This window comes from Stegodyphus dumicola, chromosome X2 (assembly GCF_044657685.1).
Source record: "Stegodyphus dumicola isolate Sdum_Otavi_A_Nest chromosome X2, ASM4465768v1".
Lineage (NCBI taxonomy): Eukaryota > Metazoa > Arthropoda > Arachnida > Araneae > Eresidae > Stegodyphus > Stegodyphus dumicola.
Window position 1 is genome coordinate 183503475 of NC_140781.1, and position 16452 is coordinate 183519926.

The 16452-nt window shown below is 33.7% G+C and overlaps 1 protein-coding gene across 1 annotated transcript in view; it reads right to left on the reverse strand.

Moving 5' to 3' along the window:
- Positions 1 to 4101: 4101 nt before the first annotated feature.
- Positions 4102 to 16452, reverse strand: part of LOC118188001 (rho GTPase-activating protein 26-like) — a 187672-nt gene continuing 175321 nt past the window's right edge. The window contains exons 24-25 of the mRNA XM_085809677.1: positions 13703 to 13782; positions 4102 to 4547 (exon numbers count right to left, since the gene is read on the reverse strand). Coding sequence (XP_085665803.1) covers positions 4456 to 4547; positions 13703 to 13782 — 172 coding nt within the window. The 3' untranslated portion in view covers positions 4102 to 4455. The remainder of the gene's footprint in view (positions 4548 to 13702; positions 13783 to 16452) is intronic.

Genomic DNA, 16452 nt, shown 5'->3' on the forward strand with positions numbered 1-16452 from the left:
TTTAAATGTGGTAAACATTTTATGTTTCTGATACACAGTATAACCAGCCTTATCCAATCAATGGACACAGAAATGATCTAGAAAATGAACATGAACTTGCCCCGATGTATGATCTACATAGTATCTGATTTTCAGAAGCAATCTACATTCAGATGACAAATTTACTTAGTCTCTTGCTTGCAAAAATGTACAGGATATTAATTTATGTTGCTGCTCATGTAAATTGGGGGCCTATGATCACGTTCGTAGATGACAAGTTCATTGACAATGATTCTCTTGGTTTTAAAACACATTTGGTGTCGGTGACTGATATCTTGTATTTAATTACATGTTTGGAATAGTTTAATGTTAGTCAATATGAGCTGCAGGTATGGATGGATGTACAGAATTCTGTTTTCGTCAGTCTCTCAAGACGATTACATACTAATCGGAATAAGTACTGACAAGTAAACTTTCTCTCTTTTGGTACTGGTTAACCAGAAACCCATGTATTTTCTGAAAGCTTATATCACAAGTAGAAAAACTGTGAAGACTTACAGGCAGAGAGAAAAGCATTTAGGAGCTTGTATAGACAGACATATTTCCGTAATGGAGTGTCTATTTCTTGTATGTTCATGCAGTGTCTGCTTCCGAAGTACGCGATGATAATGTCCTACAAAAAGAACTGGTACCTGAAGATTGTACCAGAAAGATCCAACCTCTGGATATTCATTTTTTCAGATTCAAATCTTTTCTTCATTACATAACGGGCACAATCATTATTGAGACAGAGGAGCACATTTGACATTATGATAGTTTTCTGGCCCTGTAGTCCTTTTCACTACATCAATTCAGCACTAATCGTTTTAAGAATTTGATTAAGTATGCTTTAGATAAGGGCAGATACTTGGACGATGAACCTGGAATGTGGATTGCGTCAATAGATTACTGCTTCGATTCAGTGACAAATAATGAGTGTGCAAAGTGTGAGGCTATCGGTTTTGTAAAATGTGCCCATTGTGAACTGTCTTTCTGCCTGTTTACAAGTTTATTTGATGAATTGCACATTGATTGTCTCTTGTAATAGATTTTGTTTGAAGTCAATAACAAGTCACATTTTCAACATCCCAAGGTATATAATGTTTCTTTTCAATGAGTTGTTTAATTCAGAAGTCAAACAACAAAAATCAGCGTAATGTTTTCAAAATTTTTACAGGACTAGTTTCGATGGTTTTACCGAACCACCATCCTCAGCTGCAAAACCGCAAATGAACAAGATAGGAAATAATGATTAGATAATATAAGAAAGATTGGACAAGAATAAGCAAGTGGCGCCATCTGTTTGTGAAACCAAAACTAAAACATAATTTCTTTAAAGGCCGAAGGCAATGATGGATTGGAATTAGGATCGTTAACTAGAACAGAAAGATTTTTTTGAATGTGAAATGCCTCTAGAAAATCCAATTCTCCAATGGAAGATGTTTTTTGGATAATTTTGGCAGCAGAAAAATTGAAAGTGTGGTTTTCGGACCAACAATGTTGAGCAACAGAAGACTTCTGTGTTTCCTTTTTTCTAACATATGCCTCATGTTCCTTGACGCGAAATTTTAAGGCTCTTCTAGTTTGGCCAATGTAAATCAAACCACACTGGCAAGGAATCCTATAAATACCCCGAGAATTCATATCCGGAATGGGGTCCTTGAGTATGGAACTCGGAATTTTATTGATGGGAGAATAAACAACCCGAAAGTTAAATTTCTGCAAAATATGTGCAACTTTATAGCTAATTGATGGAAAGAAAGGAATGACAACAGAATTTTTATAATCTTCTAAAACAAGAGTGTGCCTTTTACTGTGTTGAGATGATGTAAACAAAAGTTAGCTTCATTTTATTCCTATGTTTTCCATGCACTTCAAGTTTGCTCCTCCAAACTAGCCCTTGATGAAGAACTAAATTATTTAAAAGCAATAGCTATTGACTGGGGCTTTTCACCCAACATCATTAATCAAGCAGTTAAAAAATTGTTCATCTCAATGGAAATGAAGGATTGCAGAGTCAGTTGCCGAGAAATGTTCATCCACATAAGTATATAATTTTATGAAGCTTTCTTGTATAAACATTGCATTTTTGAAACTGCGAAAACAAAACTTCAATCAGGCAGACATTGAACTTACATACTATTACACTAAGAAATTAGTAACTTTTGTGTGATAAACATAATTTTAAAATGTTTAATTTTGTTTTCTGAAATATAAAATCACATGTTTTAAATGTAGAATTTTCGATATTATTTACTTAATTGTGGCAGACAGATCTATGAATGGGACCGACAAACTTTGAAAGAAAAAATTTCTAAAGATGATATTTCAAAACATGCACAGAGATAAGTTCTAGAAATATATACTGAAATATTCCAAAAGGCGAGGTCCCACTGCTGATGGTTGAAAGGAATTCTACCATATTTTGTTTATTTAATTAAATTTAATATCACAAAGTATATGAGGAATGTTTCACATTGTTCTGCTACAAGCTTTCACTTGCCAAAAAATATCTATAGAATATATATCGCACTTTATATATACTACATAGAATTATTCATTTTTTAATTCTATAAAATAGTAATTATTTTATGTAAAAATGCAGAGAATGTTCAGTAAAACATGCACATAAATCCTACTTTAATCTGAGGTTAAATCTTTCACAGACTGGACTGCGTAACCATTTTTTGTAGCAAACAGAGGATAGTTTATTTGGTAATAACAAAGTAAATGAAGGGTACCTGACTACGAGAAGGGGTACATTTGTAGAGAACTTTCTATAGGAAATTGGCTCATATCCACATTACACATGGGGAAAACTGTGCAGCCATGCAGCCAGCCTGTTCACCTGGAATGAAACCCAGATCAAACAAACAGTGTTCAGGAACTTTACTGCTTGTGTGTCCTAGCAAACAGAGCAGTTGCAGCTTCAAATGTCTGACTATGCACATTACACTTTTTAGTCCTTTTTATTCTGCTCTCCACAATAGACCCAAATCGCCTGGAAGTTGTCTTATGAACATTTCTGCAGGCTGTCTACAGATATTTCCCTATACTTTTATTTGCCACAGTAAGAACAAGATTTCATCAATTACATGTGAAGTTCTTGTTGGATTCTATTTTGAAAGGTCCAAGAAACAGTTCCATTAAGATAGTTGCTTTTTTAATTTAGATACTAAAAACATTTTGTAATTAAAATCGCAATAACAACCTTGTATTTAGCATACATATGTTAAAACACTCAATCGATTTTGAGGGCAGCTAAAGGTCCCTCCTCATCAGGAGAACGGAATTACTAGAAAGGAGAAAAAGAATAAAAATAAAGCATTGGCAAAGGAGTCTCAGAAATACGTGGTTGTTATCAGCACACATGTTGTCGTAACCGGATTTTGAATCAGATTTACACTGGCCGCCTACTTTTAATGAGCCAGGCTATCCGATCAAGCATATAACACAAAGATTAACATGCAAACAAATCAAGGAAGTCAAAAAATAGGGAGCGAGGGGCAACTGCACCTTCACACACCAAGACTGAATATCGAATAAAGGTGAAGGTGCAGTTGCCCCTCGCTCCCTATTTTTTGACTTCCTTGATTTGTTTGCATTTTAGTCTTTGTGTTATATGTTTGATCAGATAGCCTGGCTCAGTAAAAGTAGGTGGCCAGTGTAAATCTGATTCAAAATCCAGTTAGGATCACATGTGTGCTGATAACGACCACCTGTTTCTTAGACTCCTTTGCCAATGCTTTATTTTTCATCTTTTTCCCCTTTCTAGTAATTTTGTTCTACTGATGAGGAGGGACCTTTAGCTGCCCTCGAAATTGATTGAGTGTTTCAACATATGTGCGCTAAATACAAGGTTGTTATTGCAATTTTAATTGTCACATTGGCGTGTTTCTCTTCTATTCACATTTTGTAATGTTCAAATAGAAAACATGTTACTATAATAATGAAGAAATTTTATAAAGTTGCAATCCTAGAACCAGTAGAATGTAATGAAATTTTAAAACATATTGACAAGGTATGTACAATGAATCCAGAAGTGTTGTACTCAAAATTTCACAAGCAAGGTAATACACTAAAAACAAGTAAAAAATCACATTTATTAAAATTTATAATTACAAAATATAATTGCAATATATCAAAATATTCTACTATGTACAATAAATATATATATATTTAATGTATACATATATATGATATAATCATCTAAAGGAATTTAAAACTGAAAACATTTCAGAATATCTAATGCTGATCTTTCATTTGAATTCAGTTAATTTCATATAATTATGAGCAAATACAGACAGCTTGGCCAGTTCTTCATATAAATAATGAGAATACTGTTATATAACTAGAGATCTAAATTTTTTAGTTCTCTAATTACGGAATGAATGGAAGCATGAAAGAAACACATGAAATGGCTCTGGACCTGTGAATTCAAGATAAGTACGTAACATAATTTGCAGGAATAAGACCTGTTTTGCCTTTTAATGTTCCTCGTATCCATCCTGGCTCTTGAGATGGTGTCACTAGCATAGAGAAGAAAAACTGATTAAAAAATATTAAACAAAATGAAACACATAAAAAGAACACCACATACATAGATTATGATGATTGGACGTTAATGTACATAGTATAACAAGATAGATAAACAAAAGTATTTACAAAATTAAACTACGATAACTTCAGAATAAAAAATGTATTTACTTTTAATTGAATTAATAAATTATGAGTGGAATGTACTGATATTGATTCAAAACAGCATGATATTCAAACAACAGTGAACTATATCCACACAAGTAAATATGAGGGGAATCCAGAAAGTAAGTTTCATTTAACAATACCAAAGTAAGGCAAAGATCATTTGGAGCTAACCTTTACTAAATAAAGAACTACAATGATCATACTATTTTTCAACATAGGTAGCACCATTATTTAGGCATTCATCACAAAGGTGGTGTGTTGGTGGTGTATTTAATTATGGCAAAGCGCACGAGGGCTATCTGCCTAAAGGGAGGGGTGCCTTTCGTGGAGGACTTTCTAAGGGAAACTGGCTCGTATACACGTTACACATGGGGAAAACCACGAAAACGCGCATGCAGCCAGCCCGTTCGCGGGATTCGAACCTCAGACCGAACTACCAGTGTTCAGCGTCTTTACCGCTCGGCCGCTGGTGGGCTCATCACAAAGGAGCATAAGTGTTTGGATGCCCTTGTCACAGAATGATGCCACGTGATATTGCAGCCATTAAGTAACTACAAATATGACCTTGTCATCGTCTTGGAACTGCTCGCCAGCAAAAAAGGACTTCAGGTGCTTGAAAAGATGAATGTCACTCGGTGCAAGATCAGAGCTTTAGGGAATGGTCAAAAATTTCTCACAGGTACTGTGTAAGGCATCACTGTGTATCACGTGCAGTGTGTAATTGTGAATTGTCATGAATAAGAAAAATTCTGTTCCAAAAACATGCCATGAAACTTATTCTGTAATGTGCAATACATTTTTCTAAGCACCACAAGCAGTTTTCTAAGCATCTCCCAATAACATGCTACACTGACTGTTTGTCTACATGCCATTGATCCCAAAACACTGTACACAGCAATTTGCGACACGTGATTAGTGGTTTGGCTTTCATCTGTTTGGTGATGATGTCTCCATTCCATCGATTGGAGTTTATATTCTGAGGTTATGTGACACATCCAGGTTTCATCACCAGTCACAATCCAGCTTAACCCTTTAACTGTCAAGTTATTTTGATGATTTGGGTACACAAATTGTCAAATTTTTTGTATTGGAAAAACCAAATGTAGTCGAAATAAACATCTCCCAATATATATTCGGGTATGACAATACGATGCACTCAAAAAAAAAAAAAAAAAAAAAAAAAAAAATTGGCGTGACATTTTCGAACACCAGTGCTGTGCCCGAGATAATCTCGGGCATGACAGTTAAAAGGTTAAGAAGGCATCACCCTCTTCACTGTACTATGTCAGGAAGTCTAGAGCACTGCCCTGAACGTTTCGATTTCTGCTGCTCTGTTAAGACTGTGAAATACCCACCAAGCAATTTCAGGAATTACAGTTTTTTTGGACATAATCTCATGCAGCCAACCAGTGGGCGAGCGGTAAAAATTCTGAATATTGGTAGCTTGGTCCGAGGTTCGAATCCTGTGAACAGGCTGGCTGCATGGGTGTTTTCATGGGTTTCCCCATGTGTTACACATTAATACAAGCTATAAAGACATCGCTCCCTTCCATGTAGTCTCTTAGGCAGGAACACGTAAATAACAATCTCTTGCAGAAGTGATGTGGAAATCTGAGGAAATTCGAGGGAAAATGTCACTGTCTGTTCTCTATAATCTTCACATTAACTGCTGCAATCAAATAACATCATCAATCACAAATGGTCACCCACTTCGTTCATTATTGCGAACATTTCCACACCCTTCACTGCATTCCCACACCCATCTTCTGACCTTAGAATCACTCATCACACTGGGTCCACACATTTCTCAAATTTGTTTGTGAATTTCACAGGCTTTGGAGTTTCTCGCATTGAGAAATCGGATGACTGATCATATCTCGCACATGGCGGGATGATCGATTGTTTTAAACATTTTAAACTCTCATGAAACAAGTGCTGCAAAAATTAGCAATTTGAAAATGACTTAGCAGAAAGAATGTGATTGCTTGAGCTAATGAACACAGCTATTCTATGGCAAAAGTGGGAAATGGAAATTACTTTCTAGATTACCTACATATATTTCAAGATAACTACTGATAATATTGTAGGCTAGCTAAATATTACATGGTATTTTACAGATAAACATGCCATATAATTTAGTTTATAATTATACCTAATGATAAACTACCAGCATTAAATAGGGTCATAGTGAAATGGACCGTTAAGTTGCACAGTGCACTTTCTTCAATACTTTCGGAAGCAATGCATTTTAAGATTTTATTATAATTATAAAATTGGACTTCAGTTAGAGAACTAAAGGGCTATGAAACATGCTATACCTGTCAGCACTATCTTTCTTGTATATTTTAAAGGGATAACAGAACAGCACAAACTACCATTTATCAGCATACTGCATAAGCAATGAAACAATAGAATAAATCAAGCATGTGCACTGGCCACTTGCCCATAGCAGACAAAGCTGGTGAATCTTATATACTTAGCTCTAATCCAATTTTGACTGACATAACTATAAAGGATAAAAAGAGTACTGAAAATGGATGTGTTTGGGCCACTGTTATTTTGTATTGTCTCAACTGATGCTCAGACACATAGTCGGAGAATGTTCCCAGCACAAGCCCCACATCACCACCTTCTGATGTTTCAAAAAGAGGAAAATTTCTAAATTATTTTGAGTAGAAAAGACTTAGAACGTTAAAACATTGCTTTTCAGCTTCCTAACTATTCATGTGATTAACAAAGCCTGAACAGAAAAATTATGGTTTTCCATTTGAAAGTAAGATAATAGCAAATCAGGAAGAATCCTCCTCCCCTCCCCCCCAAAAGGAGGCAATTTAACACCAAGTCATAAAAATGTTTGTCCTTTTAAAACTCTGAATAGTCTTCCATATTCAGTTCCACTCTGCACTCTGTAGTTGTCAAGCTTAGTAGTGCATTCTCTGACAGGGAGAAACCAAAAGCCCTTTCATTTTAGACTAGAAATCTGAAAGCACAATGAATAATGAAATCAAGTATTCCAAAAATATCCAGTTGGGGTATTTAATTCAATTTTTGCTAATTTTGCCAATATTACTCAAGAGAAGAGGAGAACACTATCTGTAGAATTTTGTTTGACTGCTTTTTAACACTGAATTTCAGTTAATTCAATAAATATCGCAAAAATATTGTTTTTTTGAATAAAGGAAGCATGCCAGCTGCAGTGTTTTCAATCGCTAACCACTAATGGAAGGAGATTTATTCTTTAGTAATTCTCATTAATTTTGCCATTCAAAGGCAGCTTTTTAATTGTCACATACTAGAATCAAGTGCAACTGCATATGCATTAGTGATGCAAGAAGTGTAGGATCATGCGATTGGTTAAACAAAGTGCTAGTGCATGTTACTTATTTAGCTATTTATTTTATGTTACTTTACTACTATTCTATTGGTACTTTATTTGGTTTTGTTACACATTTTGTAATTCTTCTATAGATTTTTAACAGTTAAAATGTGGTGATACTTGAAGATAAACAATCTGTATAATTCTGAAGACTAGTGATCAATCTTTAGAATGTAATACAAAATTTCAAAAACTGATAAAGAAAGATGTTCAAAAAAGGTTTGTTGTTACAATAAAAGCTATTTACAAATGAGCTTTACATGGACTTTTGATCCTTAATGTCCTCTTCCATTGTGTCTCTTTTGCAATAAAAAACTTTTGAACACAGCAATGGGTCCAACAAAATTGAACACACATTTTATGATAAATCATACCAATATGAAAATTAAAATTTGACTATTTTAAAACTCTATTAAAATCCCAATATTAATATAGTACAGCTTTTGAAAATGCATTCACAGACCATGAAAGAGCTCAGGAAGCAAGTTATTCAGTAGCAGAGATTATTGCACAGAAAAGGAAAAATCCCACAGGCAGTAAATCATTCCATAAAAGGGAGCCTTGATACGTTTGAACAACTAGTGGAATTAAAAAGCGAAAATTGATATAAACAAATTTCAAGTATTATTGCATTCCACGTAGAAAAGCTGTTAAAGAGAACTGATTATTTTCCATCCCTATCAACAAAACTATGCAACTATGTGAGGAACCCATTTTCTAGCACTTCCATTCATTCTTGGAACCTAACTTTAAAAGAACTTTGTGACTTACAGCCGGACGGTTGTAACAATCAGATGATTGAAAATGAGATTTAATGACATGGTTTTCGACAAATTCTGGATTTTCGTTGAAACTAAGTATCTAACAATTCACAGGAAAGTTATTATATATTGCTGCAGTTTTCAACATAATACAAGTGTGAACAAGCTTTTTTTTTTTTTTTTTTGTTTTGTTTAAATAGTGAGAATGAGGACAGAAACAGTCTCTTTTCTGTTGAAGATGAAATTCTCATATATATTTCGAAATCATATCCCTAGTCCAATATTTATATTCCAAATAGGCACAGAATTTACATTAATATTTGTTAGAAACTCTAAAAAATAAATTTATTATTTATCTATACGTAATTTATAATTACATGAATTCCATGTAACTTCATTTTTTAGAACAAAGGGGCTTTGTCCCTGAAGGACCATTATTTTTGTTTTGCGATTTTGTGTTGAATCACTATAAATATCCGTTTCACTTTTCAAACTGTTGTCACCAAATGTTAAGAGTCTTGCATTATGTTTGAAGAAATTAAATAATGAAAAATCTGCATAAATGTTGCTATTTCTTGCATTGTGATAAAATAACGGCACATACAGCCATCAAATTTTAAATCCTCCTACGAATATGGGCATGTCGAAGACCAAATTTGAAATTTGGAATTTGTTTTATTATAGATTCAATATTTTGCAAAACTTTAACGAAGTTTTGAGTAACAAACTCAGCGATTTAAAAGCGAGCAATGGCAACATTCTACAGCAGGGAAAGAACCCTTTTTATCTCCAGCAGGCACAAAACTGTGTATCAGAAATTCTAAAGATATGCTCATTTTAAAATTATTTTGCGACATTGCTACTGAACTGAATTTTATGATTTAAATGCAAAGAACATTACATTTAATAAATAAAGGTAACACACAAAATGTTAAAAAAATCCACATTTGGACGTAATTTAAAATCTGAAACCTTTCAGATTTTTTTGTTTTGTTTTGAAAAGACTAAAATGACAGTCATTTTTTGTTTTCTGTTAATGTTCGCTAATAAAAATATTATTGGATGCTGGGATTTTCTAGAACTTGGATATTGTCATAAGGGTTTGTCTAAGAGTGAAAAGTTTGGGAAAGGCTGCTGTAAGAGGTAGATCAATATAACCATACCAGTCATAACAGACAATCCTCCATACTTTGAGCTGGTTATGTCCATGGAGTACATTTTATAATTTTTGAACTGTTTCATTACAAAAATATATTTAATGGGCTGCAGATACCACATCAGCTGAAATATACGTAGTTAAACTATGTATCCATAATTTTAAGTAAGAAGTGATTAAACATGTTGCAACACAAATTCACTAATGTGTAATCAAATAAAAGAAAACTCAGCATTCCTTAAACTATCAGCTTGTCTGGTTTCCACATAAAAAACTTAAGACACTTAAAGAAAAAAAATTTGTTGGACTAAAATCTTACAAATGATGGACTGACTAAAACTGCCAGTTCAGTTTCCACAAAAAATAGTTAGAATTTCCTTAATTTAATAGTCACTGTCAAACTGGCTAAAATTATTTTCTATAATTTTGATAAATTCAGCTAATTATAAAATTGCATTTGCAAAGTACACAAGTAAGCTAACTGTTCAAAAGAAACATTTAAACTGGAAAAATTATCTGTAAAAGCAATTTGACATGCTAGGTTTAAAGGAATGCCATATTGATTTAGTAAGAAACTTTGCAATGAATTTTCATCCTTTTTCATTAGATAGTCTATTATTTCATGGTGTGTTTGGCAATTACTTTAAGACAGTAATAACATATAAAATGGAATGAAAAGACAAAGCATATACACTGCATGACAGAGAAAAATGTTTGTAATGACACAGTGAGGATATTAACGGGATGGTTTGTTCAGCCAGATTTCTAGACCTAAATCCTGTTAAAGATCTAACCCTGAAATGCTGTAGGAGAGGGAATTGCAACTCGCCTTCTTCCTCCTAGGAAATGCATTCATAATGGTTGCTGCACCCTTATTAAAGTCGACAGCTGTTCGAAAAGACACAAAGCTTCATAGTGGTGCCATGGCATAAGAGAGCATGCACAAACTAAAGATAATTTCCTGCTTTAAACTAATTGTCGGCACCCTTAGACCAATCCGGCTATTTTCACATAGGTGTGTTTTGGAAGTCTAATTTTCATCCCAGTTACTGATTAATTAATTAATCAGAAGGTTAAATAAATCTTCCACACTTTTTTGAAAAATACAGACTTTGTGTAAAGGTATCAGCACCATTATGGAAAATACTGGATTAGCATTAAGATGCTGCACATTTATGAAAAATGATGTATTGGCATAAATATGTCTGCACCTTTAGGAAAATGCCAGACTGGCATCAGGGTGCCAAAATGATTGTCAATCAAAACAATTTTTTAAGCTGTGCTTCTTGGAAGAGAAGTCAAGTTTTACTTGCACTGAAATGATAAACTGCTACACACATAAGAGGTAAAAAGGATGTACAGTTTTTTAAAACCTAAATATTCAATTATTCATATCTTCTATAACAATTTAAATAACCTATCTGATTTGTTTCATGTACACAGAACTGCAGATCCATGTATGTTTCAATCCACATCCAAATTTCAAATATAAAAATTAATAAAAAAAGCATTTTTACCACTACTCGTGGAAAGTCTCAAATCTCCCCTTATTTACTATTTTTTTTTAAGTGTTTAAATTTTTTAGCATCATGACCAACGAGCTCTCTCTAAAAAAAGTTGCTTTCTAGAAATTTGATTAATCAGTCATTGAAATTAAAATTGGGCTTGCATAAGGATGTGCACTTTGCAAAAAACAGTGAATTAGCAAAAGAGTACTGACAATCAATTTCAACTGAGAAACTGATTTTCATCTTGTGTATGTTCTCTTATGCCATGGCACCATTATGAAGAGTTCCGTCTCCAAACAGCGGTTGACTTATAGAAGGTGTGACACAGTTATGTTGGGGTACAGTTTTGAAGCGGTCCTACTCCCAGAACCTGAAAACAGTGCTGCTCCAGAACTGAAACTATTGGGTTAACCAGAAAGTTCATCCCAATTTTTGGTAGGTGGCAAAAGGACAGGTCTGAACATATCAGAATGACTGAAAAACAAAAAACATGTGTACGTAGCATAGAAGATGGTACTTTAGGCATATCTGGGAAAAAAATCTGGTTACAGTATGCTAACATTTTTGTCAGTTTGCATATAGAAGAATGCAAAGTATATTTTAACATTTAATGCTTTTTTTTCACAGAAATACAAAAATGACACATAAGCAGCAAACACGATATGCATTGTTTATAATGAAAGTGCTGTAGCTGAAAGAACTCTATGGAAGTAGTTTGCTAAGATTAAAACTGATGATTTCAACCTTAAAGATAAAAAAAATGCTTGGGTGGGCCCTTCACCACAGATGAAGATAAGATTAAAACACCTTGTCAAAAATCCACCATACTCAAGCATTTTGTGAAGCTAGGCTACATAAATCATTTTGATGTATGAGTTGCCCATTAAATAATTTAGCAGAGAAAAATCTGATGATTTGCATTTCCATTTGTGACTCACTCTATAAACACAATGACGAGATACCATTTTTGAAGCACGTAATGATGGAGGATGAAAAATGGATTATTTATAACAATGTTAAATGAAAAAGATCCTGGGGAAAATGGAATGAACCACATTCAGCCACCCCAAAACACGGTCTTCATCCGAAGGTGTTTGGTAGAGACAAAACTCTTTACCAGACACCTTCGGATGAAGATCCTTCGGAGACACCTTCGGAGGTTGCTCTGTGTCTGGTAGAGATTCAAAAGGGATCCCATATTATGACCTTTTACCTAACAACGTGATGATAAATTTAGAGAAGTATTGCTCCCAATTGGACGAAAGAAGACAGCAACTGATCAAAAGCATCCAGAAATAGCAATCGGAAGAGCATCATGTTTCATCAGGAAAATGCGCGGCTTTAATTTATTTCATAACTTGAGAAAAGCTGTTGGAGCTCAGTTGGAAGATTCTACGATTTCCACCAAATTCTCCAAACCTCGTGCCCTCTGACTTCTACCTATTTCAACCTGAACAAAAATCTCCTAATGGGAAAACTTTTTGGCTGAGATGAAAAATCAAGTAGAAAAATTTTTCACTGATAAACCTGAGCGATTCTGGAAAAATGGAATTTTCATGTTCCCTGAAAAATGGAAAAAGTGTTGTAGAACAGAATGGCACCTATAATTTAATAAATTTATGCTAAAAGTTAAATCTCCCAAATTTTCCGCCAAAATCATCATGAATTTTCTGGACAACCCAATATCTGTCACCAGAAACTGCCTCGATGCCAGCACGAAATCACACTATTAGAATAGTAACACTGTCAATGGGGATCATAGCCTGATTTTTGTTCGATCTTTCAAATTCTGATTTAGATATTCTTGAGCCAATAAGCCTTACATACAATCATGCATGTTTAACGTACTGTTGTATGGGATATTTTATGTATTACAGCAACCTGCATCCATGCCAAATTGCAGGATAATCTGCCCATTTTTGGAGCTAATTGAACAAATGGGAAAATTCCCTTAATTTTTAACATCAGTGTAGATATCCAATATTTTAACTTTGAAATTAAAACAAAATCATATATAAAATTTATACAATAGTGTTGAATTTTGGCAATAGGCTATACTATATAATTTAAATCTGGAAAATCCAAAATTCATTAAGTATAAAATAAGTATAGCCAAAAAGTTAAAAAACTGTTAATATTACATGATATAAAGAATAAAAACAATGGAAAAAACAATTACCATTGTAAATAATTTCATTTGGTTCAAATGACAATTCCATTTCATTTTCTCCTCGACAAGCAAACAGTGTCCTTACTTTCCTGAAACAGAAACTTTAATGATATAGACAGTCTGGGCCCAAAAATAGGAATGCTAATTTTTCAAAAGTGCACATATATATTCCAGTATACATCATACAACGGTATTCAATATATTATAAATTTTTTAAGAACTGTAATTTTTAAGATTTAATTCTAAGAAGAATCCTAACACAATTTAAAATAATGATATATTTTTAACACATACACAGTTTACAGCAGTTTAGAACTACATACACATACAAGTTCTGAATTAATATAGAAAATCATTAGAAGAATTACACTTTTTATTTAATTTTATTTTCCACTTGTTTCACAGTGCAGAATGTGTGCTCGTCAATGGACATTTAAGTTAAAACAGTAGTTCTGAAGAGTTTTCTTAAAGATTATATCCCTTCATCAAAACTAAAAGTCTAATATCTAAATTCAGTTATGATAATTACTTTAGCAAAAGAATTTTTTAGTCCTCAATTCTTTTACAGCAGTCTCTCATATCATCTTCCATTTCGGCAATCAGCGAAGGTACACTTTTGACATGACTTGAGCATAGAGGGATCAGAACTGCTACATATTAACATGATGCACTGCTACCTCTTGTGTAAATGCACTGGAATATTTAATCTGGTAACTGATACCCAGAATAGCCAAATGTTGTCCTATGAAATCTATTGCTAGATAAACTACATCTATTCAGCAAGATGGCTCTAATCAGCATCCTATGTCACATACTCACTGGAATGAGAAAGTTTTGGAGACTTGGCACCAGGCCACCTGTAACATTATATAGACATTTTCTTGGAAGTTGTCTCAGAGCCAAGAAAAACAGTTTTGCTGAAAGTTGGCTCCCACAGATGCAACATAATGAATGGGTTGCAGGATTTAAATAATCTGTGAAAATTGCTGCAAAGACTTATCAACATGCTATAGCTCCAAATACAAAATCTTAAGCTTTGAGGCCACAAGATCGAAGCAAATGCTGTTTTCTTGAAATTAAAATTTAAAGACAAAGGAATATTAAGGCTTTTTTAATGTAATTTTCTTTCACTAAAAAGAGGCTTGTTAAACTGACCTAGGATTCACAGTCAAGTCCTGATTTACTGGGCTATTATTATTTACCAGGGTCCACAGTTAACTCAAAGCTATGTTTAATCTAAAAGCAGTCTAAAAAAGACAGACAGAGAAAGAGAGAGAGCAAAGAAGGGTAAGGACTTTAAACCCAATTATAATTAACTGATGTATAAATTCAGGCTTTTTAATCTGGAGAATATGATACTTTTCTTATGGACATTAAATTTATTTTTATCACATGATTTAACATTTTCTGCAGACAGGTTTGTTGTATGCTTATGGTTTGTGATAACGATTTTTTCATTGTTCTGCAATGAACAAACTCAGCTTTTTTTAGAAGCGTTCAGTTGCTCAACAATTCAGTCAACAGAGAAGAGACTCTAAATGACAGTCTTCAATCAAACCCTGATAATCTCTTTCTATATCAATGACAACAGAATTATTAAGCTCAAGTTCATTTTCTGATGGAAAAATACCCAATAGTGTTGAGCACTTGCCCTGCACTCTTTCCTCAACTAATTTAATCGCTGAAAAGTCAGCCTAAGCAGCCTCTATTAATCTGTCAACAAACATTCAAATGTTATTACCGGGGGGGGGGGGTCTCAATTCATACAAAAGAGAGAGACAGTTTTCCTTCTTTTGAAGTAGAAGAGACATTTCAAGTTCTTTCTCCGTTTCAGACTTATTCTAGAATTCTTTGCTTGCAGTTTTTCAAAGCCTTCACTTTCCATATAATTTACAGATCTCCTGGAAACTATGGCTTTGTTTTATGGTAGAGCAAGCCACGCTTGCCAATCACAACAGGGATTGTCAGTGGAGATGCTAGCAACCCTCTTCTCATTTTAGAGGTCTTTGCAGAATAAAATGTCTTTTGTAATAACAAAAATGAAATTACTACATCTAGCAAATGCTTTGAGCTATCACTGACACTAGTAACAATCTTGTTTAGCCATTATATGGAGTATTGTTCAGTGTACTGATGCTTTGCTTTTCTGAATTATTATCAGCCATATTTGAGATTTTGTGAGACAAGTCATACAGTATCAAACGGCATGATCCCATTATCTGTTTGCCTTTAACAATAACACATAACATTCTGATGGAATGAGACAATGAATATGGTTGGATATTAGTAAAGGTTTTTCTGGGTGCTCCATTTCCAATAATTAAAAGAATGCATTTTCCATTTTAAAAATTTTTACTCCAGCCTTCTTTTACTTGAAAATTACCTTGTTTTGCACACAAATGCCTTCCCGAAAAGACAGTTTCATTCAGTTTTTAAAAGTAACCTCAATCTATCTGAAACAATGAAGGGGGAAGATTATCCATTTGCCTATTGCACAGAAAAAAAAGGGGGGGCAGAGATATGAAACTTACCACACATATTCTTCAAAAGAACCTATGTAAATCTAAGCAATTTTTAAAAACTGATTAATCCTCAAGTGTCTTTTCATATACACATTTTGCCCATATCATTTCATAATGTTCAAAGTAATCATTACTGAATTTCAGTCTGCACCATCAGACACAATACAAAGTAATCTCACAAATTAAATTTAATCTAAATCACTTAACATCTGATCCCGTGAATTTTTACACATCTTT